The sequence below is a fragment of the Amblyomma mixtum genome, chromosome 2 (genome assembly GCF_055824585.1).
Source record: "Amblyomma mixtum isolate Tamu chromosome 2, ASM5582458v1, whole genome shotgun sequence".
NCBI classification, from domain to species: domain Eukaryota; kingdom Metazoa; phylum Arthropoda; class Arachnida; order Ixodida; family Ixodidae; genus Amblyomma; species Amblyomma mixtum.
This window is the reverse complement of record NC_143013.1, coordinates 208,873,709-208,899,196: the sequence shown is the minus strand read 5'-3', so window position 1 is coordinate 208,899,196 and position 25,488 is coordinate 208,873,709. Positions and strand designations below refer to the sequence as shown.

General features: G+C 45.6%; 2 protein-coding genes across 2 annotated transcripts in view; one reads left to right on the top strand and one right to left on the bottom strand.

Annotated features, from left to right (window-relative positions):
• Positions 1–25,488, bottom strand: part of LOC149362421 (uncharacterized) — a 68,454-nt gene that overhangs the window by 26,870 nt on the left and 16,096 nt on the right. The window lies entirely within an intron of this gene.
• Positions 20–25,253, top strand: LOC149362422 (uncharacterized). The gene is made up of 5 exons (XM_089568301.1): positions 20–296; positions 5,136–5,216; positions 20,617–20,720; positions 22,056–22,745; positions 25,107–25,253. The coding sequence occupies exons 1-5, from the start codon at positions 20–22 to the stop codon at positions 25,251–25,253; spliced, it is 1,299 nt and encodes a 432-aa protein (XP_089424427.1).

Sequence of the window (25,488 nt, the reverse complement as noted above, 5' to 3'; positions counted from 1 at the left end):
CCTTCTGTCAGCAATAGACATGCTTGTGGACGCCTGGAAGGCGGTGACCCCTGTCACCCAGCAGAACTGCTTTCGGCACGCTGGATTTGTCACACCTGATGAAGCGGATGCCGCGGCGCCCCAGGATCTGTCACCGTCCGATGTGCTTTCTACTAACGCCGAAAATGTTCTTCGGGACCTGCGCAGTGCTGGCACTGCAATTCTGGACACCATTTCATTTGACACCTTCTCAGATGCTTACAGTGCTGTGCTGATATGCGCAGAACTCGACGACGACGAGAGAGATCATTCGTCAGGTTTCTGCTGCCCCGCCGAACGATGATGACTCGGAGTCTGAAGATGACGCACCAAGTGCGCTGCTGCTGTCGCATGCGGGGCTTGTACGAGCAGTGATTATGCTTTCAGCCGCCTATAGTGACCGCACGACCCTCTCCGAGATTCAGGCTGATCTCACTGCACGCAAACAAAGTAGGGCACAATGGCGCATTCACGATTTCTTGACGCCTACTGCCGAGACCGGATAAGTGCATGGAGATAAACGATTTCTTTTTTTTCTAAATCTGTTTTTTCAGACACCTGTTTATTCGGACATTTTCGTGGCCCCCGTGAGGTTCGAATAAACGGTTGGCGACTCTACTGCCATACTTCGTCTCCCAGGATTGTGCAAACCTCAGGAAGCAAGTACCAAGTTTCTCTTGCGTCTTGAGGCTAAAATTCGCTGCAACAGAGCTCCCTTTAAGTTATGTGTATAAAGGATGCACCAGGTTACTATAAAAACTGCTTTACTCCTTTACCAAAAGGAAGAAATTTGTGGAGACAGCAAAGTGGAGACATCATGGAACAAATGGAGAACACCTTGTCGACCACTGCTGCAGCAGACGTTTCCAAAAGGGCACCCCTGTCTAGCAAACATACTGCGCCCAATTCCCGCGCCAGCGTGAGGCATAGCGCGTGCTAGTCACCCCATGTAAAGTCCTCTTCAAAAATAGCTTCAGGTTCAGCGAGCACGCTGAAGGGACAAAAAGTAGCGACTGAGGGTGCTTCGAATGCTGGCAGCATTATTCCGTGGCACCTTCAGGAAGCCACGTCCGAGAGCAGAGCATTGGAAGCCTGGCCTACTATTCCCTGCACTCATTGTGGAAGCTCGCACCCAAGAGCACTGACACTGGACATAAGACCATCAAAAGAGTGAGCTTACGCGTCAGACATACATTTATTTATTTATTTATTTATTTATTGGAAATACCTGCAGCGCCCGAAGGCATTATTGCAGGGGGGATGAGGATACATAACAGGAGATTAGGCCGGAAAAAAAAGAGGAAGAAAAAAAAAGCAATACAACAAGGCATGACACAGCAAGTACAAAATGAATGAAATATGAAACAACAAAAAGACATGACGAAAAAAAAAAAAAGAAAAAGAAAGCCAACTGCGCACTCATACATCCGACAGCAACGCGCGGAACATAGACTGAGGTTTTTTGACTTTAACTGTAGGTACGCATTCATGTAGAGTGACTAAAGCCTTTTTCTTGCTTCTTATCAGTCTCCTAAATAAATGTTTCGAATAAATTGGGTGAAACTTTCTGTGTTAGTTCTTTGGGCTGCTTTTATGGGTCGGCGCTTCCTTACTTTTATAATGGGCTATATAATTGCGCGGAAACATGAACATTCTGCGGGCACCTGACAACCCTGTAAGGGAGGCGGCAGCCAGCCGCAGCAGCAAGAGGACACAAGGCACCTCTATTGTTGCTATCTTGCCTCATCAGCCGCCAGACCAAGCCAAATGGCTAGGGTTGTTGACACCTCATCAGCCAGCCGTTTCTAGGACAACCCCAAAAACATCTGACTCTAGGGGAAACCATCCTGTTCTGTGTTGCACCCAGATTTGCATGGCCACAGTGCTGCCGTAAGAACGGCCGCACGTAGTGTGCACAAGCAGGAGCTCAGAGTTGACATCCTAGACCTCAGCGAAGGTTCAAAGGCCTAATAAGGAAGGACCCCCTACACAGCACTACTAGGCATGAATGAAGCTCATGAACCAGAAACAGAAACCTGGGGAATCCCCATCCTAAATTGGAAGTATATGGATCCATTTCTGAGCTCATGAGCTGATATTAATGCTTTAAAAAACACTTCGTTGCACCTGTTGCTAATAGGAGGGTCGCTTTCACAAATTTTCTAGTCATTCATCATTTTGATGTCTGCATGTATTTCACTGCCGCACCATGTAAATATGTGAATACATTTTTCTTGCTGTTTTCCCTTTAAACTCCCTGTCTCCTCGTCACTGCTCCTGCCGGTCAGCGACTGCGGACCCGCGTCCCAACAGCGTGCATCTGCTGCAGCCCAGTGTCAGGTGGCGGTGGATGCCAGGTGCGCATTAGTTGAAGCAGTATAGTACAGCGCTAAGTGTTTGTATTGTAGTTGTCTGCACAATAACTACGTCTACTGTGAACGTGCTACTTCTCTTGGATTGAGGGCGCAAGAGCACGGCAAGTGCAGACCGGACCCTTTCCAGCTCGGTGCTCAAACCACGCAGTGGATCTTTTTCTTCGCGCACCCTCGGGACATGTAAGGAAGCCCACTCTTGGGCTAGGTACTGACCCCGTGCGCAGAGGGATTTAAGGAAGCACCCACAATTTATAATCAGTAATACCTTAGACATATTTTCGTTTTCATTTGTTTGTTTTCATTTATTTCATTCACTCAGTTGTCAGCACTATGCTTTCCAGTTTCTTTTCTTGTGTATTCTAGATTTCGTCGTTGACTGATTTACTCAACAGTGTTTTGAATAGCAAAAGAGCCTAGTGAATGCCATTTAAATATGATATGTGCAATGATAGATCATTCTTTATTTTTCAACCTACTGCAGGATTATCCTGTACTTCATGCAAGTACTTGCAGATGGCTTTTCTCACTCGAAAAAACGATGTAAATCGTAGGGAGTAGAAGACGACGCCTGTTGCAAGGCTGTGGATTCTCACATAGAGAAATCGCTGCATGAAAACAAAGTTACTTGGACTAGCGGAGCAGCTCAAGGAAATGAGAGCAAGAAATACTACAATTGAAGACGAGGCACTGGAAAAAAACATAACGCGTCTTTCTCCAAAGCGACAGGCTAGTGTGCGATAGTGCTTGAAAGCATCGAAGAGAGTGAGCAGGAACGGTACAAAGTATGCGTAGGACTGGCTTCTCGAATGCATTTTAATGAATTTTAATAAGCTCAAGAGCCCACGCTTGTACGACCACACTCGCAAACACAAGATCTTGGTCTTGCCAAGCAAGACGACACTTAAAAAATATATGAAGTCCTACAGGTCAGCATTTGGCTTTAATATGACAGTAATCAATATTCTGGAAATGAAGACGTCAACTATGTCAGAATATCAGGAACATGGGGGACTCCTTGTAGATTAGATCAAGCTCTCCGAGCACTTCAGCATTGTCCGGTCAAATTCAAGGCTTTGTCGACCTTGGTGACTTCATAAGACCAGAAGAGAGATATCAACAGTGTGGCCATGGAATGATAATTATGTTCGTGCCTTTTGTGGGGAAGTGCAGCCAGATTGTAGGCATCTTTACGACTAAAGGGAATGTCTAAGGAGTCATTTTGTTAAAAATAATGATTGAGGCCATCATTACTGTTGAGAAAGTTGGCCTGTTCGTAGATCATATCACGTGTGATAGAGCCACGTGGAATAGGAATATGTGGAGGCTGGCTTGGGTGTCTGCATCATCAAAGAATATTACCTGCAAAGTGGACCACCCAGTTGATGCCAAGAGAAAACTATATTTCATGTCTGATTTTCCTCATCTAATAAAGTGCCTGAGGAATGGCCTCCTGAAGACTGGATTCCTCACCCCAAAAGGAAGGGAATGTGGATCATACTGTGCTTTAAGAAAAAAAAGCTTATCATAACTTGTTGTAATTACTCAAACTATAGGACAAACAGGACATGAGCGCTGTGCCGCTCTCTTTACTTTAATGTCGTCGATATTTCCTTTACCACTATCCGCAGCCAGTTTGGCCATTCATCAGGTGTTGAATCTTAGGATGGTTACATTCATGCCTATCAATTGCTCACTCTTAGGTGATGGTGCAGCCCGTTTGAGAAGCATTTCTTCTGGACTCCCCTGACCGCACCCTGAAGGTTATGCGAGGGTTTACCAAAGCACACTTGAAGCCCAACTCATTTGAACCATATGCTTTTACCATATGGTACTTTACCAGGGCACCATATGCTTTTCAGCTTTTCGAAACGAATGTCCTGAGGGTCATGTCCTTCTACAAGAAAGAAGTTGAAAGAAAATGCGGCAGAACAGTGGCCACGGAAAAGTTCTTCGAGTAAGTGGCATTTATGATGTGACTGTACACCAATGAACCTAATTCACCCAACTTGAAGAGTATTTTTGTTTTTGGTTCTTTCCTTTTGAAAGGAAGATTAACAAGTTGATCAAAGCAATGACGTCGAGATTTCGTGCACAAGCTTTGAGGCCCGCTTCGACTCTTTCTGCAGCTTTAGAGGAATTCCTTGTTTATCTGAACAAATGGGAAGCGGGTACTATAATTAACAAGGAGTGGTTTCCGAGTGATTCCACAGTGACAGGACTGAGAGTCACTATTGTGAGTTCATTGTCTCTCTTGAAGCATTTCACACAGAATGTGGGTTCAAATACTTGATGACTGCTCACCTCAGCACCGACCCCATAGAGCCATCACCACCTTGACTTGACAAGGCCTGTTCATGTCCTCCTCTCCAGACTGCCTTCATCATGCTAGTTGTCCCACCCTCCTGTTGCCGGCAGGCGCACTCGCAACGGGGCGAGTCAAAAATTTTGGACAAGTCGGAACGCGTTTGCCACCCGCCTGCCCTTGCTTCCGCTGGTTAGGTTTAGCGCTGCGTTACACTGTGTTGACATTCTTTTTGCACTCTTTTCGTTTTTCGAGAAGTGTCTTATTTTACTGCCTTTGCATTTGTGTGCAATCGTGCGTGTGTGTCTGTGTGCAGAAGAGTTGCGGAAGCGTTGCGTGAAACAATCCTGTGGTGCTGAGCAAAACCAAACGCCTCACTTTGCGCAACATGGGATGGTGTGTTCCGGGATGACACGGCAATTACGACAATGGGCCCAAAGTGCGGGTTTTCTCTTTCCCCAAGAATGAAGATCGGAGGCAATCCTGGATTAGAGCCATTCCGCGCAAGGATTTCACGCCCAGTATACACTCCAAGATGAGGAGTCGACATTAACGTCATTAGGTTGTGCATCGCATGACGCGCGTTCTTGCTTAGTAACTCTAGAAGCAATTAAGTATCGTTTGTGGTCAAAACGTTGGTAGTTTTATTGCGCTTCCGGAAGGGCAGTGCCGTGTAAACGAGCAGAAATATTCAGGACAGTGTCAAACTGCATCATAACAGATGTTTCATGCAATAGTGTGTCCGTGTATCGATGATAATTCAGTCGTTTTCATGTGTGGCGCAGGTTTGCGAACTTCACTTCCAAGTGAGTGACCTCATCACAAAGCTGTCACATTTTGATGCAGTGTCGGGAAAAACTGTGACAGATGACAGCGAGAGGGTGCACCTAGTGCCAGATGCCGTACCGTCGATTTTCCCTAACTGTCCAGCGTACCTGAGCACAAGCAGTACTCGTCGCGAATCTTCAGCCTCTAAGCGAGCTTGAATAGAAGACGAGGCCGTGAGAAAATCGATCAAGAACTCCACAGACACAAAAGGAGAAGAGGAGAGAAATGCAGTGTCATCATTTGAAGACTTGAAGGGCAAACCTCCTGCTATCTGCAACTGTGAGTTCTGGACCGTCAGCGTCAATGATCGCTGTGTAATGTTTCTCCACATCGAGGATAACCCTGCACCGCATGTTAGGTTTTCCGTCACAGTGTTCGCTGATCTCTCAGTTTCAGTGTCAGCAGGTATGATTAAGCTCATTTCACTACCCTGTGGATGCTCAGTGTCAGATGCAGTGTGTGACAACTGTACGTTGTCCTTACTGCTTGAGCAGCTAGAAAACCACATGACAGAGACACCAGAAGCTACAAGTGCATCAAAAACAACGAGAGTGCTGCAGCAGATCAGCTCCTTGCTGAATGAACTGTCTGAAGACAGTGATACAACAAAAGAACACAGTGCCTTGTTTCGACTTCTAAACGAACAGATTGCTCTCACACTTGCTGCCCCCATTCATATTGTATATGTGAAATATGAGTCCATGTATTCAGTGTTAAACGTTTGGCAAATTCTCAAATATTAATAGGCGGCGTCCCCTTTCCTGACCAATAGGCCTGAGCTAGTCTGCAAGAGTATCGTACGTGTGATTTAATTCGGCATGGTGCAGGGGCAAAATACAAGTTTATTTTTTAGATATACAAATGGACATCGAATGTATATTTCGGCAACATACATTAATTAAATTTCCGACCGCTTACACCACAGGATGCATATACAATCAGTGAGACACCCTGGTATCACTCAATCTGCCGAGCAATAACAAATCAGGCTGTTTCATTAATAATGCAAAGGTCGCCGAACATACATTTGGAAAGTGGTTTCAAATCTGTTTTTCGCTCTGAAGAAATATGTGGGAAGCCCGTGGTGTCAACCCGGCTAGCTACCACGCATGCATACATTCCAACACCGCTCCCATTTCAAGTTGAAGATCAATTAGCACTCGCCCACCATCTGATCTGCCAGCGTTCCTGGTTAGCTCAGTTAGGGCGATTGCGCCCTGGACAGGCGGTGGTCCCGGGCTCGAACGAATTTTCATCAGCACGAACCCTCAATCTATCGAATGCCACTTACAAACTTGAAAGGGACGCAATAGGCATGCATGGGGAGATCCAAGAGAATTCGTCTCCGACGGCTGCCACCTCCACGCTTGAATGACCACATTTCCGCTGTGGCGTCTTCCTTCACACCTCGGTTTACTGACACGTCAGCTCTCCGCTCCTCGTGCCCGCTTTGTACACACCATTCGCACGTGCACATGTGGCACGCGGGTCTGGCACGACCGGCGCTCCGCTTTCCGATGCACCACTGTCGACACGCCGCGTTCCAAAAATCCCTCGACGGTTTGGTGTGCACATCACACCTGGTGCAAATGAGTCGGTCGGTGGCAAAGGCACAGGTAAGCCACAGGGCACCACCTGCATGTCACTCCGAGTTTTCGAGTTGTATAATAATTGTGCATTCCCACTTACTGTTCTCGCAGTAAACACTGAATGGTGACTATACCTTGAAGCACTAATTGCATGGCTAAGTAGGCAGCAGAAAAACTGAGCCACAGATACGAAGGAAACTAAAATGTGCCAATGTATACATGGTCTTAATCTTAACCTACATGTAGACGGGCCTATACGTTCAGACGATTCATTCAGGCGATTGGCAGAAAGCTGCCACCGTTGATTAAACATGATATAGATCATGGCAAGCATTTTTAACCTTCACGTTTTATTCCAAACAATGAATGAAACATGCAAATGTGGCACATAAACTGCTAGATGACAGTGCCCTACGCCGGTATTTGCACTGTTTTAGGAGCAGGCGCACCGGTGCAAAGACCGCGCTTTGTGCTCAAATTCTGACAGCGCATTTTGTCATATGCAGTCCGAAATCACATTTATCACAGTCTACATTGGGTACAACTAGCCCACCACTCTGCACTAAAGTTACGCGAATCATAAAATTTGTTTCCTGTAGCGAACGCCTCTTCGTTCGGCCTCGGCTGGCCATGAGCAAGGAATGTTGCGCCATCACCGCTTTCTTCCATGCTGTCTTCGCCATGTTGGTGCAGTCCGCTCGCGGCTCGCGCACATTCTTCCCTTCGCCATGGCCGCCTCGATCACGTGCGCGCGGCAGGACAGAAGGCGTCCTGAATGCCTCAGCTTGCTGCTTGGTGTCGCTCCGCTCGGTGCCGATACAGTCTACAGTCTGTCTACGTGAATTTAACTGTTTCAAGCAAAAATAAACCTTTTTGCAAGTTGTAAATGCTTAGCATCACATAAAAGTATGAGATGCAATTTGTGATTTTTTTATGTTGTTGCTTTGTTTCTTTTGCATTTTTGGAATGTAGTACTTCGTCTGGCCATTTGGCATTGCGGTCGCTAGCGGTTCCTTGCTACGCGGGCGAAGTGGTCACTCGCAATGTTTCTCTGCCTTTTTTGTCTCGCGCTTGTAGGCGCTTCAGGCTGCTGTTCGCAGTTTTCCCGCGATGTCTTTTACTACCAGGACTGCGCCGAAAGGTGCACCTCGTTTTCAGCAAAAGTAAGTCACCTTCCAATACTCTCGTGTGTTGAAAGCGTCAACATTACTGCGGCTAAGTTGCCAATGCACCTCATTTAACCGTCGGCTGTGCCAAGTTTCTACCCTTGTGAACGATATACAGTTATTAGTTGCTGGCTGTATTGTGTATTTTTCGTCTGCTGACATGCACTTAGTGAGAAGAAAATATTGAGTGCTGAAAAATTGACATTAATTTTTCTGTTCACCCAGTAACCATGGCCTTTCTTATGCCCGCTGTGGAGTGCGACTGCAAACATCTGTGTTGGAGTCATCATGGGAGACGTGGGCTTGGTGCCTACAATGTATATAGCAGACAGCTGTCAACTGTTCCTACCATGAGGCACTTTTTGTTCTCTTGAGGTATTTATCATGCGTTTTGATTCAACGTGTCACTTTTTTTTAATCCTAAGAAGCAGGTATGTATTACTGAGGCAATAAAATGTTTGATTCTTTGATTGAAGTCATTTCTTGCTCTTTTTTTGCGCTCAAAACAGAGCCTGCATTAAGAACCAACTACATTGGCTCTCTTTTTTTCTTTAGACTGAAATTTACTTGTAGTTCTACTATGAATGAATTTAATTAACACAGTTTACCTGCCCAAAACTTTCATCTTGCAGTAAGCATTGCAAGGCTGTCAGATTTGCTCAATTTACTTATATTTACGCAGCAGCCAAAGTTAATCACACATACTTTCTTATAACATGCTTTTAGTGTTATTAAGTCGTCATAATGCTCTTTTATGCCAAATAACAATTGCTTGAATGTGAATTTTCTTTCAGCGGAATCAGCCGATGCGCCTGGGCGGCAAAACGTTGAAAGAAGTGGGAGGAAATATTATGCCGGCCTTATATAATGGGCGTGAAGGTCCAGAGGATGTACAGCCTCCACGGACGTAAGGGCAAAAAAGCCTGTGTAAGCTTAAAGCTTTGCAAAGTGGCAACAGGTAGCCTAAAAATTCTTGCTTTGCAGAGTGAACTGATGGAATAGCAATTGTGTGCATTTCCTAGCTTTAGTAAATAGTTTTTCATGTTCCCTTTAACATGCTTTCACAGTTTAATTTTCATTGTTTGGAAAGCTTATTGGAGCTGAAAATGCCCTTCGAACCTGCGGTGTGTAATAGAAGCTGCAGTCACTTGCCTTCTATTTATAGGCATCTATGATGCCACTTAGCAGGTGCAAGGTGGTCAATCGCAACGACAAGTCAGTGTCAATGGATTGGGCCCCTCTAGTGATTCTTTACTTGATTGTTTAGTTGTGTCCAGGTTTTGTATGTTGCCTTGATTATGAGGCACGTAATAATATATTTTTTACCTGATGTCCTTCCTGGCTCAGGTGCTCAGCTACTGATTCCAAGTGAGGGATCAAACACCATCCATAGTAGCTGCATTGCTCTGGAGGCTAAATGCAAAGAAGCACGTGTGCTAAGCGATGTCGGTGCATCTTAAATTAAGAACTCCAGGTGGCCAAAATTAACCTGGAGCCCTTCAGTACAGCATTTCTCATTGGCCATGTCCTGGAATTTATTGCCTACATTTTTCTAAAATGATGGACATGATTTTTGTGTGCCTGGAAGTAATGTCTATTTTCTTTGTTCACTTTTCCTGTGCAGATGCCATTTGCGAAAAACTGCATGTTGATGCATGATGGGCACAAGGTTTTATTCGCAGGTGGCTGCGTGGTTCATGTGATAGAGGGAGTGGAAGGAAGAGACGCTTTGCCGAAGTCTTCTCCCCCCTCCAACCAAGCACGCCACCTGAGGCCTCTTCCACTTCCCGAGGGCCCTCCCTCCCTACAGCCCCTGCCCCCACTCACCCCACAGCCCCTGCCATCACCCATCCGACAGCACCTGCCACCACCGATCCCACAGCTCCTGGCACCACCCTTCCCGGCCCCTCACGGTTAATTCTATTTGGACTTTTTCATAAAATAAATGTTCTTTTCATGAATACTTTGGTTGTCTCATTTTATGAATATTTGCATGGTTGCTTACGAGCAAACATTTGCATTAATGTTCGCCACTGAAGGTGAAAATTAACATAGGCTTTACTGGCGAGTAGTAAATAGAAAAGGGCAGTGGCATGCCAATCTGTAAGCCACTGATGTGACAGGTTGTATGCACTGTCATGAATGGAAAAGCCTGTGCTTAGTCTGCATTGACAGTGCCAAATGGCTGAACATATCAATTTCGGCATCAACAGCGGGATATAAATGGAGTAGCCGGTTTTCAGTACACACTGGCAGGGCCAGAATGGCTATTCATGGGACTAATATTGGCATCAACAGTGGGACATCAATGGAATAGCTGATGTTCAGTACATAGTGGTGGTACCAGCATGGCTGAACATTGGACCGATACTTGCAGGACCAATGAAGTATGAGTGGAAAGGCCAGTGATATGCCCATGCTGGCAGTGCCACAATGGCTGAACAATGGGCCAATCTTGGTATGAAGTATGGGCCAAGGTTGGAAAATGTAGTAATGTGCTTGTATGCCAATGCCAGCCCAATATTGATGCCATTGTATTCCAACAATGAGCCATTGTTGGTCCAATCCTGGCGTGCTGCCTGGGAGTGAACCCAGCCGATAAAAGCCGTCCTCTTTCTTTTGCCATCGACCCTGTGCACATACTCAAATGCGTCAGGAATAATTGGATCAATCAAAATAACGAAGGAACATGTTTCTATTTTCCTGAAATGAGCCTGTCTGGAGTACTGCCTGGAGGGCCTCCCAGAATGAAAGCTGCATCGTTTGAAGCCGTGCGACAGCTGTATTCATCTGAGAAGACATCGCTATTAAAGTTCAGCTGCAAGCTAAATGCCAGAGCAGTCAATCCAACACTTATAGAGAGACAAAATGTAAAGTTGGTATTAAACGTCATGAACCCGTTTATCTCAAACGCACTTGAAATGCGTGGCGAAGCCTTCCAACTCATGAGCGCCAATTCAACAGCCCTTTTCATCAACATTATAGCCAAATGGTGGAAGGTCGTCAACGTAAAGACCCCTTCCAAAGGTCGCCGACTGAACGACTCCCTGCCGAATCCTGCGACTACGATGATGGATCAACAGCTGACTTTCCTAAACGGCATGATAGACAGGCTGGGACGCTTGGCGCAATGTCAACATCACCAATGGCTGCATGATGAAGGAAACACATACTGTTTTGAGGCTAACTTGCTACACTCTTATTGAGTTGCCATGTTACTGCCTAGAAGAAGACCTGAAATTCAAGTATGTTCTCCTAGGCAAATTTTAAACGGACACAATTGAGGATTGCTTCGGTCGATACTGTCAGCTTGCTGGTGCACAGTATCACATTTCTGTGCGACAGCTTCTAGAGTCAGAAAAGAAAATCGGTCTACAAAAGCTGCTGATGCTTCCGCAGCCAGAGTACAGCAGCGCGAGCAACGCGGAAGAAATTCTGCAACACAACATCTACGTGCTAGTCTCTGATGAGGAAATTTCCAGCCCGAAGCATGACATAAAAGTCGTCGCCTACATCACTGGATACTGTGCCCATTCAGCTCTCAAGAAGGTGCCCTGCACATTTTGCCGCAGCATTCACATTCTGGAAAACAGGGATGCAGAAGTTGAATCCACAAAAATGATTGCCAACCTATCAAGAGGAGGGTTAAAGTCCCCGCAGCCATGCACTGTGCATATGGTGCTAGTTACGACCTTCAGCGCTGCAAGGAATTGAAGATTTTAGGTGTAATTTTTGATGAACAAATGTCTTTCCTCCCCCACCTAAAATATATACAAAAAAAATTACGAACATTACCTTGCTGTTAGCAAAATTTACTGGCAATAATTGGGGGATGACGCCAAAACACCTTAGGCAGTTATACTTTAGAGCTCTTGAAAGAGTAATTATATATAGCTCACCAATATGGTATTCGACGCACTCCCATTTTCTTAGAAAATTAAAGGCTATTCAGCGAATTCCCCTACTAAGAATATGCAAGGCATATAGGACAACTCCTAACTCAACTCTGAATATTATGTGTAATATTCCCCCTCTCTATATAAGTATCGAAAAAGAAAATAGTCTTTTTAACATTTTGCATAACAACAATGCATTCAAATTTGAGGGTAGAGACATCACAGGAAATGATGTAGTAAGTAAAGTGGACAAATGGACTGTTCATCCAGCCAAAAAATATGGTATCCCATATAAAAAGAAAATCATTGCATCAGATTTTCAAACTTATACCGACGGGTCAGAGTCCTTGAATACAGTAGGATCAGCATTTGTTGTCATTAATAAATGGGGCAATATTATACATTCAGCAAAATTTAGACTCCCTTCTTACAGTAATAATTTTATAGCAGAAACCATAGCAATTAAGGAAGCAATTAGTTTTGTGAAAAGTCATGGAGAACCAAAGCACTATCAGGTTCTAACGAATAGTTTATCAACATTGGAAGGACTAACTAGTCCTAATAATAGTAATTACTTCATTCAAAAAATTAAAGACAAATTAGGAACTGAATCCACTACATACAAAATCTCTTTTACATATGTAAAAGCCCATTGTGGAATTATTGGCAATGAAATAGCAGATGAATTAGCTAATAAAGCAAGGATGAAGGGCTGCTTAATGGAACATCCAGTTACTAAACAATTCTTAAAGACAGAACTGTACAGAGAGTCAAGGAAAAAATGGAATTTAATTTGGCAACAGGAGGGTTTAGAAACGTACTGTTATCAATGGATCTCAAATACCTCAACTATACCAAATCATTTTCCAACTAACCACCTTTCCTCACAAGCCATAAGCGGTCATGGACGTTTTCCCTTTTACTTAAAACGTTTTGGTATCATTGATACTGAGGAACGTTTCTGCAAAAAAGAAGCTACTACATTTGACCATTACTTAAAAGAATTTAGCTGTATGAGAAATGAAATAGACGCGCTTAGCAAGCTAATAAAAGGAGATGTGACAAGACATAAACCTGAATTAATTAAAAACACCAAAACAACTAAAATTATTGAAGAAATTGTACAACGTATAAATGATAAAATGGTATCTAGCAACTAAACACTGACCTGGAATTCCGTCGCTAGACGGGAGGGGGATACCAACGGGAGCTTGTCTGACTGCTCGGATTGCTGTCATACAGCAGACTATGGAGTGCATATTGCAACCGCGCACAACGACGCAGGACGAAGAGAGGAAAGTACAGGCACAGGCCTCAAAAAAGTGGCCATGAAATGTGAAGGGAAAAAAAGGGAAGGGAAAAAAAGAACGAGTGCCGCACTAAGCACGTAGACAGGTTCGTTCCCTGCAAAACGGAGGTGGTGTACAAAATACCCCTCACATGTGGGAATTGCTACATAGGGCAAACTGGACGATGCCTGAATGTCAGACTTCAGGAGCAGCATCGTGCCGCTGCTGAATCATTGATTGGCGGGGGTGCGGGGAACTGGCAAAACATTGTCGCCATTGTAGTAATTGCACACCCAGGTTCCGCGACACAATTGTCATCAAAAAATTGACGACCCAGCTTGGCAGGGAAATCTTCGAAGCCTACTGCATAAAAAAAGAAAATGACCGGTGCATCAGCTCCACTTCAGTATCTTTATCTAAGAAAGAGTTAAACTATCTAGATGCTAACTTGTGCCACGCGCGCCGACGTGCCTGTGTTATTTGATGGTTTCGGCTCTTTATCAGGTGTGATTACGGTTCCTGTATAAATGTGGTTTTCCTGTAGTAAACTTTAGTTGAAGTTCCGCGTCTTGTCCTGTGCTTTCCTCTCTTCGTCCTGAGTCGTTGTGCGCGGTTGCAGTATGCACTCCATTGTCAACCACCAACTAGCCTGCCTTCACTTGTTACATACAGCATACTACCTTCGGCAACTGGACAGCCATGCACCAGTCCAACTACAGCTCTGCAACTATATCACAGGCTCCCTACGGGTTGAGCGGACCGGCCTTGGTGGCTCTCAGTTTAGTGCTTCATTCTAGCTCCCTACGGGTTGAGCGATTTTTCTCAGGCTCTCATTTAAAGCCCATAATTCAAAACTCCCTTTGGGTTGAGTTCACCGCCTGTCACAGGCTTTCAAGTTGAGACCACCATCTTGAATGCTCCCTTTGGGTTGAGCGAAGCGAAAGGAAAAGTGAGGCTGTCATAACGAGACAATCTACATCAACCTTTTTTGAGCAGACTAAAATTATTTCTCCCATTCACCCCTGGCCCTACAGGGGATGATGACTATGGTATCATAACCCCCGAGGCAGACACGTTTCTTGGTCAGCGTATAAAATTATATAGCGCCTCATTATTGGAAGAAAATCAGGGGAACAAAATATCTTGTCCCTTCTCCAATAAGCAAGTACTGATCTGAATTACTAACCTTCCCACTGATAACTTAGAACTGGAGGTGCAAATAAGAGAGCAAGATACATATTGGAAGGATCACTGAAGAGACTACAGAACACAAAGAGGAAAATTACAGGAATGAAAGAGGGAGGAGAAGGAAGTTTTATTTCTATTTTTTCCTTCTCTCATTAGTACACATTGACCACCTGTACATTCTTATTAATCTTAGGATTTCTTAGTTGTCATCCCTAATTATTAATTTTTCCATTTTGCTGAATCTGTAATATTTCTACTTGGCCCCTACAAAATATTTAACTATCCTTCTAGTATAAGAATACTAAGTAAGCATTTCCTAAAGTCAATACAGTCCATCTCTCCAACTAATTAAAGCCTACATTAGCACAAGAAAAAAAATAGCAGAGGAAGGGTAAATAATCTTAGGAAATACTCGTAGGGAAATCAGGATAGTATTGTATTAGTGTGAACCAGAAAATATTACTCTGGCAGAGAAATAATCCTTGTTGTCTTGAGTTGGGAGTGTTGCAGAATGCGAATGCACACGGAGGAGCATGGCAGATGGGAACCAGCGACCGCAATGCCTGGATCTCCCAAGTATCCTGGGACAGCCAACACCAATGGGCATGGCCGACACTTTGTTGGACGTCCATTGCCCAGCTGGAGTATAGCCACCTCAACAACGACATGACCGCCCAGTGACGACACAACATGAAGAATTGCAGAAGAGAAGGAAGAGAAGACGGCGACTGACATAAATTGGCATTTTTAGTTGAACATGTTAATAGTTACTGTCAGAATCTCTGAAGAATCAGAGAATTGTAACCAAGAAATCAAGAATACCATGTAATTACTACATAACCTGCTGTATTAAATACAAGCCGCTGAGCCGGGCCCCCCCTCGGCTGTGGTTTCGCTGATGATGGTAGACCCCCCCCTTTTGTTTTATTCATTTTTTTTTTCTTTTCTGCAATGCAAAATTGTTTTTTTTTCTTTTTATTTATATTATATTGGTTTAAGCCCGTTGTGCTTTTAGCGGTGCGGGCGGGGCACTATTATTTTTCATTCCTTTTAATCGCCCACTCTAACTTTTGTCCCTTAAGAGAGAATTATTGGATGGGAGTGTCTCGTGCGTTGACAACCGACGGCTTGAGAAGAAGCCGAGTCGGCCGCAACAGTAGTCCGCCTCTCGCCTCCGAGCACTCTGGACTCCCCGAGCCGCCACACTCCGAAGAACACCACAGGATTCCGGAAGGACCGTCCACTCCTATTCTGTAATTTTTAAATGTCTGTGTGCAACCTGCATGTAACCCAACAGTTCAAAATTTGACTCTTGTATTGGTAATTACTAGATTTCCTGTCCGTTACTTATAGACACATGCACCAAGTAGTAGCTTGTGCTGTGTTATCTTAACTGTTTGTAAATGCTTGCGTCTGATTCTCTTGCGAACGATACTGAGAATATATCTTATTTTCGGAGACTGACTTCATGGTTTTGTCTTCATTCACGCAGATTACGCCACTGAGACGGCTAACAGGTCAAAGATTTTTCACGCAAACATGCTAGAAAAGTACGAAGGGAGGGGAGATGCCCATCAACAACCTAACCGAAGAAAAAAAGAAAGGTGAAGACGGGTACGACATACTGTCTAGAGTTCACCCACTCATACAAGCGCTGAATGCCAGCCTCAAAAGGCAATACACTCAGTCATCCTATCAAGCCATTGAAGAGAGCATGACACGCTTCAACGGACGGTCTACCTTGAAACAATACCTTCTTATGAAGCAAATAATACGCGGATATAAGGTTTGGTGCCGCGCTGACTCCCAGACAGGATACCTGATTGATTTTCAGGTTTATGAAGGGAAAGGTGTCGACCGTCCAGCCAGCATGGGTCTCAGAGAATATGTTGTGCTCTCCCTGCTTGATGGTGTGGAGCCTGGCACACAGCTATATTTTGATAACTTTTTTACGTCCACACGGCTAATGGAGGCCTTGAAAGAAAAGGGAATTCTGGCAGCGGGGACCGATCGAACAAATCGCAAGGATCTCCCTGAAAAAATCAGACATGATAAGCTGCAGAAGGCTGACTATATATGGCGGACAAAAGGAAGCATCATGGCTTCCCAGTGGAGGGATACAAAAAACGTCCACATGCTTTCCAACTTTCATCACCCGAATGACACTGCGGACGTTGTTCGAAAGCTTGCCAATGGCTCGTCCGTGTCTGTCCAATGCCCAAAGGCCATCTCAGACTACAAACCCTGGATGGGTGGAGTCAACAGGTTTGACCAGAGGAGAAATGCGTATCCGGCAGACAGAAGATCTAAGAAGTCCTGGTACCAAATTTTCTACTTTCTGCAGGACGCAGCTGTAGTGAATGCTTTCCTCCAAATGAAACAAGACAATTAAATGAGCTACCTCTGGTTCGCCAGCTGATAGCCAAACCTTCAAAGGCTCTAACAATCGGCCTTATCACGTCAACAAAGAAGGCACCAAAACCGGCCAAAAAATGGTAGGAGTTGAGGACGAAGTCCAATTTCTGGGAGACGGACACCACCCTCAGAAGGTCGTGAAAAGGAGGCGATGTCGCTGGTGCTCAAATGCACAGAAAGAAGCTCGCGTCTGTCTTTAGTGCTCTGCATGAAATGTGCCACTTTGCACAACATGTTTTCGGCCTTTTCATGCTGGTGGAAAGTAACCTGAAAGCCCTTGAGAGGCAATGGGACAAATACGTCCCACTTTCTGAAATTCCGCTGAGTCAGTGGGACACTATGTGCCACTTTTTTTTAATAAACTACTTGTTTTTATGGCTTGAAATTTTATGCAAACTATTTCTGTTGGCTTTGTTTAGTCAAGTAACACAACGTTTTTTCTTAATTCTTGAAAAAAATATACCTTGCCTTAAAAAGGTTTAAGAGGAGTCCACTGTATGTTGGATAACATGAAAACTGCAGTATTGCGTAAACAGACCACCAACGGCGTCAAAGGGCCATTACTGCTAATCAATGTTCCGGGTTTTGACATCGTCTGGAGCTCTCGGCCAAACTACATGCACAGTGTACTGCTGGGTGTTGCCCGCCAAATTACCGATGCATGATTCTCAGACAGAGCAGAAGGACACTATAATGGAGCTCCCCCGGAAAATAGCAAAAGTGGACCACCGGTTTTAAAGTCAAAGGCAACCCTTTTCTTTCAATCTAACACCGAGATCAGTCAAGCTTCGCAAGTATGGGAACGCAGCAGAATGGGAGTCACGGCTCCTGTATTACTAGTCTTCCATGTCTGAAGGATATCTTGCCCGATGAGCTCCTTGACCACTCCGCGATGCTGGTGTCTTCGGTGTATCCGCTTCTGAAGAGCCATATCACGATAGAAGACATCAACAACAGCACAGAGAGGATGATGAGACGTGTGGTAATGATGCACCATCACTATGGGGAAGCCCAAATGACCTCAAATGTTCACACTCTGCTGCAGCTTCCAAAGAGTGTAATGTTACATGGCCCACTCCGGGCACTGTCTTGCTAGGAATTTGAAAACAACATGGGACATCTGCTGAAGCTGGTATCATCATCAAACGGAGTTCCGTGCCAGATCCTTTCTCGCATTCTTTTGAGGAGCAACTTTCAGCAGTTGCGGTCCATGGCTTCACAAGAAGCGAGGAAGATGTGCCTGAAAACACCCAACAAGCATGAAGGCGCTAGGCTTCACCAAACATGACAAGCTTTGTTTTAGAAAGTGCACGGGAAGTACAAAAAATTGAAGAGTACAGGCGAGTGAGTGTTCATGGAGTTATTATACACAGCAAGCACCACAAGCCTACTTTGAAACATGATTCATCAGCAGTGAAGCTGGGCAATACTTATACAGTGGTGGACCACATATAGAAAGTTTCTGGGTGAAGTGCGAATGCCGAGCTGTTCATTGTCTCTCATGTATATGACTTCCAAAAGTTTGATGATGTTCGACACTTGAAGATAGCCCAGAAAACTACGTCAAGAAACTTATTCCCACTCACTCATGTTGTCCGGCCATGCATGGCCTTGAATGTAGATGACATGATATATTTTGCTGCATTATACAACTGTTATGGGTCATTTGAACTGTAGATGACAAACTTCAAATGTTTCTTTTTGGCTTGAAAGGTGGTTAGGTTCGTGGGGTCTTACGTCCTGAAGCGACTCACGCTATGTGGGATGCTCTAGCGGAAGGGCTTTGGATAAATTTCTACCACCAAGAGATCTTCAATCTACAAAGATATTGTACAGTACACGAGCATCTTGCATTTCACCTTATTAGGAATGCCGACAAGTCTTGCTGGGTGGCCGCCAGCACGCCTGTTTCTACTGTATGGCTCCGAGCAACTCGAGAGTGATTGCTTTTGGGCCTGCCATCATGGACCACACGGAGAAGACCAGGTGACAGCTCATTCCAATTACCGAGCTTAGCTCGGTCGGAGTCCAGAACCAAAACGAAGGGGCTGAAGTTTCAGCAAAATCAGACCCCCTTTCCGAAGTGTCTTCACGTGTCGAACGCTGCCGCTGCGGGAAGAGGGACGCTATCTTCCCCAATTGCAGTGACCGTGCCGGGGAACAAAGGGCCTCGTTTCCTATGGCTCTTCGGCGGGCTGAGCACCACGACGAGCTGGCGGGCATCATCACCAACCCTCGCAAACATCTCCAAGGACGAGGGACCACTTTCCGGCCTTGTGCAGCGGATGTCATTTGATGAAGAACAGATGTCGGTGACCCACACTTATGGTGCAGCGCAAAAAAAGGTGGTCGAAAAGGTCCCCAGGGCAGAGCAGTTGTCAAACGAAGGAAGAAAAGAAGCGGAAAAGGGAGTTCGAGGCCAGACAACCGCGACGGTGTTACAACTGCCAAGAACCAGGGCATATCGCTGCGAGATGTAAAAATCCGCGAGCGGTGTTCTCGTACATAAACGGTAGCGATGAAAACCTAGAACTTCTTCGCCCCTACCTACATGAGTTAGAGGTAAATGGCAAGCCTTGTAAGGTGCTCAGGGACAGCGCAGCTACGATGGATGTAGTGCACCCATCTTATGTTGCGGCTGAAGATTTCGTGAGAGAAGTAACATGGATTAAACAGGTGCTGGAGGAGCACAGTGTTTTGCCTACCTATGGCAAGGGTTGAGATTTCAGGTCCGTTTGGAGGACTGGTGACGGAGGCAGCCGTCTCAAATACTCTTCCGCTGGAATATCCTTATCTGCTCTCAAATCGGTCCGAACGACTGTTGCGTGAGAGAGGACAGCTCTTTGGAGAAGTTGGAGAAGTGTTGGAATTGCTCGACCGACTTAGTTCCACGCGTGCTCTAGTAGAAGAAAACTTGAAAGCGGCATAGCAGGGTGCAAAGGTATATTATGACCGAAACACAAGGCAACAGACATTTCAGATGGGCAATAAGGTCATGATTTTGTGACCATCCAGGAAAAACAAGATGGAAGTGCAGTGGGAGGGGCTGGTGAAAGTTCAACACAGGCTGTTGGAAACCAACTACGCCCTGAAAAAGCCCGGAAAGAGAAATGAGGTTACCATACCATCTATCACTGCAATTTGATGAAACCTTATGTTGGCAGGGAGGAGGTCGTAAATATGATGTTGAATGTACCCAAAGAAGTACAGGCTGATCTACTCGAGATAGGGAAAGACAGCGATGCGAAATGTGGCATCGAGGAGATTCTTGAGCGTTCTGCGAGGACCGATGTGTTGAAAGAAAGGCAGATAAATGACCTTAAGGAACTTTTAAGTGAATTCAAGGGAATGTTTAGCAGTTGGCCAGGAAAAACTGACCTGATAACTCATGAGATCAAGCTGACCTCCACCGAACCAATCAGGTCAAAAGCTTATCGAATGTCACCACGTCAACGTCAGATCATGGAGACAGAAATTAAGCGAATGCTCGAGATCAGGGTCATCGAACCAACTGAAAGTGATTACACGTCCCCCATGATCCTCGCTGAAGTGCCAGGTAAAGAGCCTTGCCCATGCGTGGACTATAGAAAACTGAATGCAGTCACCAGAGACCAGCTCTATCCGTTTCCGAATATTGAGGAGAGAGTGGAGCGGGTAAGTTGGGCACAGTTCATCTCTACGTTGGATCTTGTGAGGGGATATTCCTGAGGTCCCTCTCTCAGATGCCTCGAGCCGCTACGCCGCCTTCGTTTCGCCGATTGGGACTTTCAGACCTCTCGTTTTAAGTTTTGGCCTCAAGAACGCGCCGTATAGCTTCTCGAAATTGATGGATATTGTGCTTAAAGACATGGAAAGCTTTGCGGTCCCATACTTAGACGATGTAGCGATATTTTCCGACAGCTGGGAGGAGCATATCTCGCACCTGAGGAGCGTGTTGGCCAGGTTGCGGGACGCTGGCCTTACACTAAAGGCTGAGAAATGTAGCTTTTGTTGTTCCCAAGTGACCTACCTTGGACACATTGTAGGACGAGGAACGCGGCAGCCTTCAGAACTAAAAATTAAACCCATAGCTGACTTTCCAACGCCTCGGACAAAGAAAGACATCCGCTCTTTACTGGGCCTTGTTGGGTATTATCAGAGGTACAGCCCTCGCTATTCTCAACGAGCAAGCGCACTGACAGATGCACTCTGGAAGGGAGAGCCCGAAAAGGTTTTTTGGGATGAAGCGAAGGAGAGCGCCTTTCAGGAGCTAAAAAAAAGTGCTCATTTCACGGCCTGTACTACGGACGCCTGACTACACGAAAGAGTTTGTAGTTCAGCGCGACGCTAGTGATAGGGGGATGGGTGTTGTACTGAGTCAGGCCGGGGAAGACAAGAGCATCCCATCCTGTACGCAAGCTGGAAACTGACGCTGCGGGAGGAAGCTTACAGCGCCTCAGAAAAAGAATGTGCATGCTTAGTCTGGCCAGCACAGAAATTGTCATGCTACCTATACGGGTCGAAATTCGTTTTTGAGACGGATCACTGCCCACTCACGTGGCTGCGGCAGATGTCTCAAAAGAACGGACACTTGCTGCGGTGGAGCCTCATCCTTCAGGAATACAACTTCTCTGTGAGGTATAAGAGAGGAAAAACGAATGGCAATGCCAATGGGTTAAGCAGGCTATTCTGAAGTGCCAAAGTAAAAGAAGGTCCTCCAGTTTTTATGAGTATCTGGGTATTACTAGCGGACCTAATTATGTTTTCTTTATGTATAATGTTTCAGGTGTTCTCTTTCCCTAAGGACGAAGTACAGCATACGAAGTAGCTGCAGGCGATGCTGAGGAAGGTTGTTGCACCTGAGAGAATAACAAGGTAAGGACTTTTTTGTTACTTTGCGCTTCTACTGTGTGTTTGAAGCGTGTGTTTGTGCAGAGAGAACCGTATGCAGCAAGAATTTCTTCCTGGCAGCTAGAGTATTAATACTCCCTCATTTTTGTTTGCATGCAGGTATGCGCGCTGCACTTCGAGGGATCATGTCTTGAGCGGAAAGTTTCGTACCCTGATCCCAGGACGGGGCGAGTTCTTGAAATTTCTTTAAAAATACCACGTCTTCGTCGAGGATCTGTGCCTACCCTTTTTACGGGGTGTCCATCATACTTGTCAGAGGAAGACACCTGCCCTCCCAGGCTATCACCAGATAGCAAGCGACGATGCCGAGAAGCATCCAACCTCGCTCGTGCGATTTCCGAGTCTACAGCTTCTTACCACAATGAAGAAATTCAACAAAATTTTTGCTCGCTTCTTCAACTGAGGGAACGATTGAAGACAGTGTGTGTACCTGCTGCGTGGACTGTTATTCATCGCCCCAACTGTACTCTGTTTTTAAACATCGTGAATGAGAGCGCCCCTATTTTGCAACCATCTGTCCCCGTATGCGATAGTTTCGAGATGACCGCTTGTTTTGTTGGTAAACGCTTGAAACCCTTTGGAAAGTACGTGGTGCCAAATAGCGTCACGGATGTCAACATTCTTCTCGAACTGCTGAATCGAATCCAACGCACTGAGAGCGATGAGTGTCCCTCCAACAGCCTTCCTGATACTGTTCCTTCCCTCCTGGAAAAAATCCTCCCCCTCCCTCCTTCCCTCCTGGAAGTCAACGGATATTTCTGTGACCAAACTATTGGGCATCATCACTGTGTACTACAGCGAAAAGATGGACAACGTAGTTTTGACCTTTCTGAGTTTAGTCGAACTCGACGACTCGAAAGCTCAGTCAATCACTGATGCAGTGAAAAGGTGCCTGGCTCATTTCAGAACTGACTTGCGGAGAATGACGCGAACAGGGGCTGACAATGCCAGTGTGATAATAAGTGTTAACAACGGAGTTTATCAGAAGCTTAGGATGGATGTTCCTAATCTCTTGTTGGTGAGGTGTGTTTGCCATTCGCTGCACTAGGCGGTTTCGAGTCCCGTGGCAGAAGCACTTCTGAGAAATCTCGAATATTTTGTGAGCGAAATCAACTGGTTTTCTCGGTCACCATCAAGACAGCTGTCTTACTGCGAGCTCTATCGAAGACTCAAAGACGGACACGATCCACTTAAGATAGTGCAGTCTTGCCAAACCAGGTGGCTGTCGGCTGAAACAGTGGTCGGTAGAGTGTTGGAGCAATGGGAAAAATTGTTGTCACACTTTGCCGCGGCAGGGATAACTGAGAAGTGCTACACAGCAGAACTCCTGCATTCGAGATGCGCGATACGACAAACTTGGCTTACCTCGTTTTTGTGAAGCCGATTCTTGCAGAAGTACAAAGTGTGAACAAGGTGTTTGAGTCCAGCTCGGCTGACAGCCTAAAGCTGCTAAATGACCTGACATTACTAAATGAAGCGCTGTCAAAAAGCTCGCCGTGCCTACGTGCCGTGCAGCCCCACTCAGTTCAAGCATTGACAGCTATGTTAATATGACATCGGACCTCAGCGACGAGACTGAAAAAAAGCTGCAAGAGCTGAGAAAGGCTGATTTTTCGAGAGACGCCGAACACGTATTTAGACAGCGGTGTCTCGGATTTCTGTCATCTCCTGAAACAGCTCCAGCAAAGATTACCTGACAACGTCCGAATACTCAGACAAGTTACCTGCTCTCAATTGGGAACGCACTTCGCGTAGTTAAAGACTCATGGTGCCCCTTATGAAATTCCTGGATCTGCCATGAGAAAAAATCGCTGCCATTAACCTGCAATGGGAGAAGCTCACTCTCGTCAGCTGGAACAACCGTGCGAGCACAGTTGCATTCTGAGACGAAGTCAACAAGTACAGGGATGCTTCCGACAAAAATCCCTTCTCCGAATTGGCCGAGTTTTGCTTTATCCATGCTGGTGCTGCCCTGGTCCAACGCGGAGGCTGAACGCTGTTCAGTCAGCTGAACATTATCAAATGTAAACAGAGGAGCAGGTTGTCAACAGAGATGACAAATGCCATTATGACTATTCGAGCCGGACTCCGGAGGCAGGGTAAATGCTGCTCTAACTGCGAACTGCCACCAAATGTAGTTCAAAAGATCGGCACTATGGAGGCGTACGCTGGCAGCAGCGCTGGCGGCGGGCAGGGAACTTGACGTGGCCGAGAAGTGCGTCCGATGACCTTGCAATCAAAAGGGTGCATTGAGAAAGACAAGCTGCAAAAAACGCGCTTTCCGAGGCGAGCCGTGCGAGTTTCCCCGAACTGCTCTGCTAGTGATGGAAATGCGGAACAACGGCTACGCGTTGACAGCGGACATGCTGCGCGGCTTCTTTGGGATGAGCGTGCACCAGAATAAATGCCGTTCATTCCCTGATTGCTGTGTTTTTGCTTAAATTTTTTTTTTTTTTCTAAATCGCGTGTATGGGCCGCACCCCGAAAATTGGCTCCCGAATCAGGAAAAAAAAGTGCGGCCCTTACACGCGTTTATACGGTACATCAGACATAACTTCACCACCGAAAGAACGAGACACCAGGAGAAGAAGAACACAGGACAACGCTGTGTGTTCTTCTTCTCCTGGTGTCTCGTTCTTTCGCTGGTGAAGTTATGTCTGATGTACACCAACTAGCCCACATGGGTACCTTGTTACAAAAATTAGTGGGTTTTGGGAGTCCCTGTCGCGGAAGTTTTTTATTTTTGAGTTGGCAACACTGCTTGTGGGTGCACGAGTGGCTGCAGCTGGGGGACTTGGCTCGTTTTTCAGAGGTGCGTACACATCAAGCAAGACGAGTTCTTTTCCGAGGCCCAAGAAAAAATCACTTAAAGTTGCTTTTTCATATTAGAGACATCTTCGTAGCAACAGCTAAGCACCAGTTGAGAAACACGTGTTTAATGTGCACTCTGTACCTGATTACCGAACCAGCTAGTACTTGATGGATTTTTCGCTCCTATGACAGTGCGAAAGAAGAGTTTTCAGAATGCTTATACTGGGCCAGAAGCTTTGATTAGTGCAAGAAATAGCAATGTGCTGGTTTTATTGGAGGCAGTTCACTCAAGGTGAACTGCTGGGGGTTCGTTGATGGAACTGTCAGGCCCATTTGCAGAACAACCACAAATCGGAAGGTTATTCTTCTGGAAACAAGCGGCTGCACGTCGTGAAGTGCCAGGCCGTTACGCGTGCGAATGGCATTTTGTGTGAACTCGATGGACCGTACCACGGCCACAGGCATGACACAAGTGAGCCATTATGAATGTAAATATACTCAGAAGCTTTGCCACAAAATTGTCAGTATTGAATATAGTTCATTTTGGAACTAGCTTAATGCAATGTCATGTCAGCCATGGACAACAGGTGCACTGTATTCGCTGAACATCAATGCAGAGTGAAATAACCATTTTGCTTGCGAGGTTATGATGTACCAATACAAGAGTGTGAAGCTAAAAAGGGTGTATCATACAGTATTGTGCGTTTTTATCATGAAGACC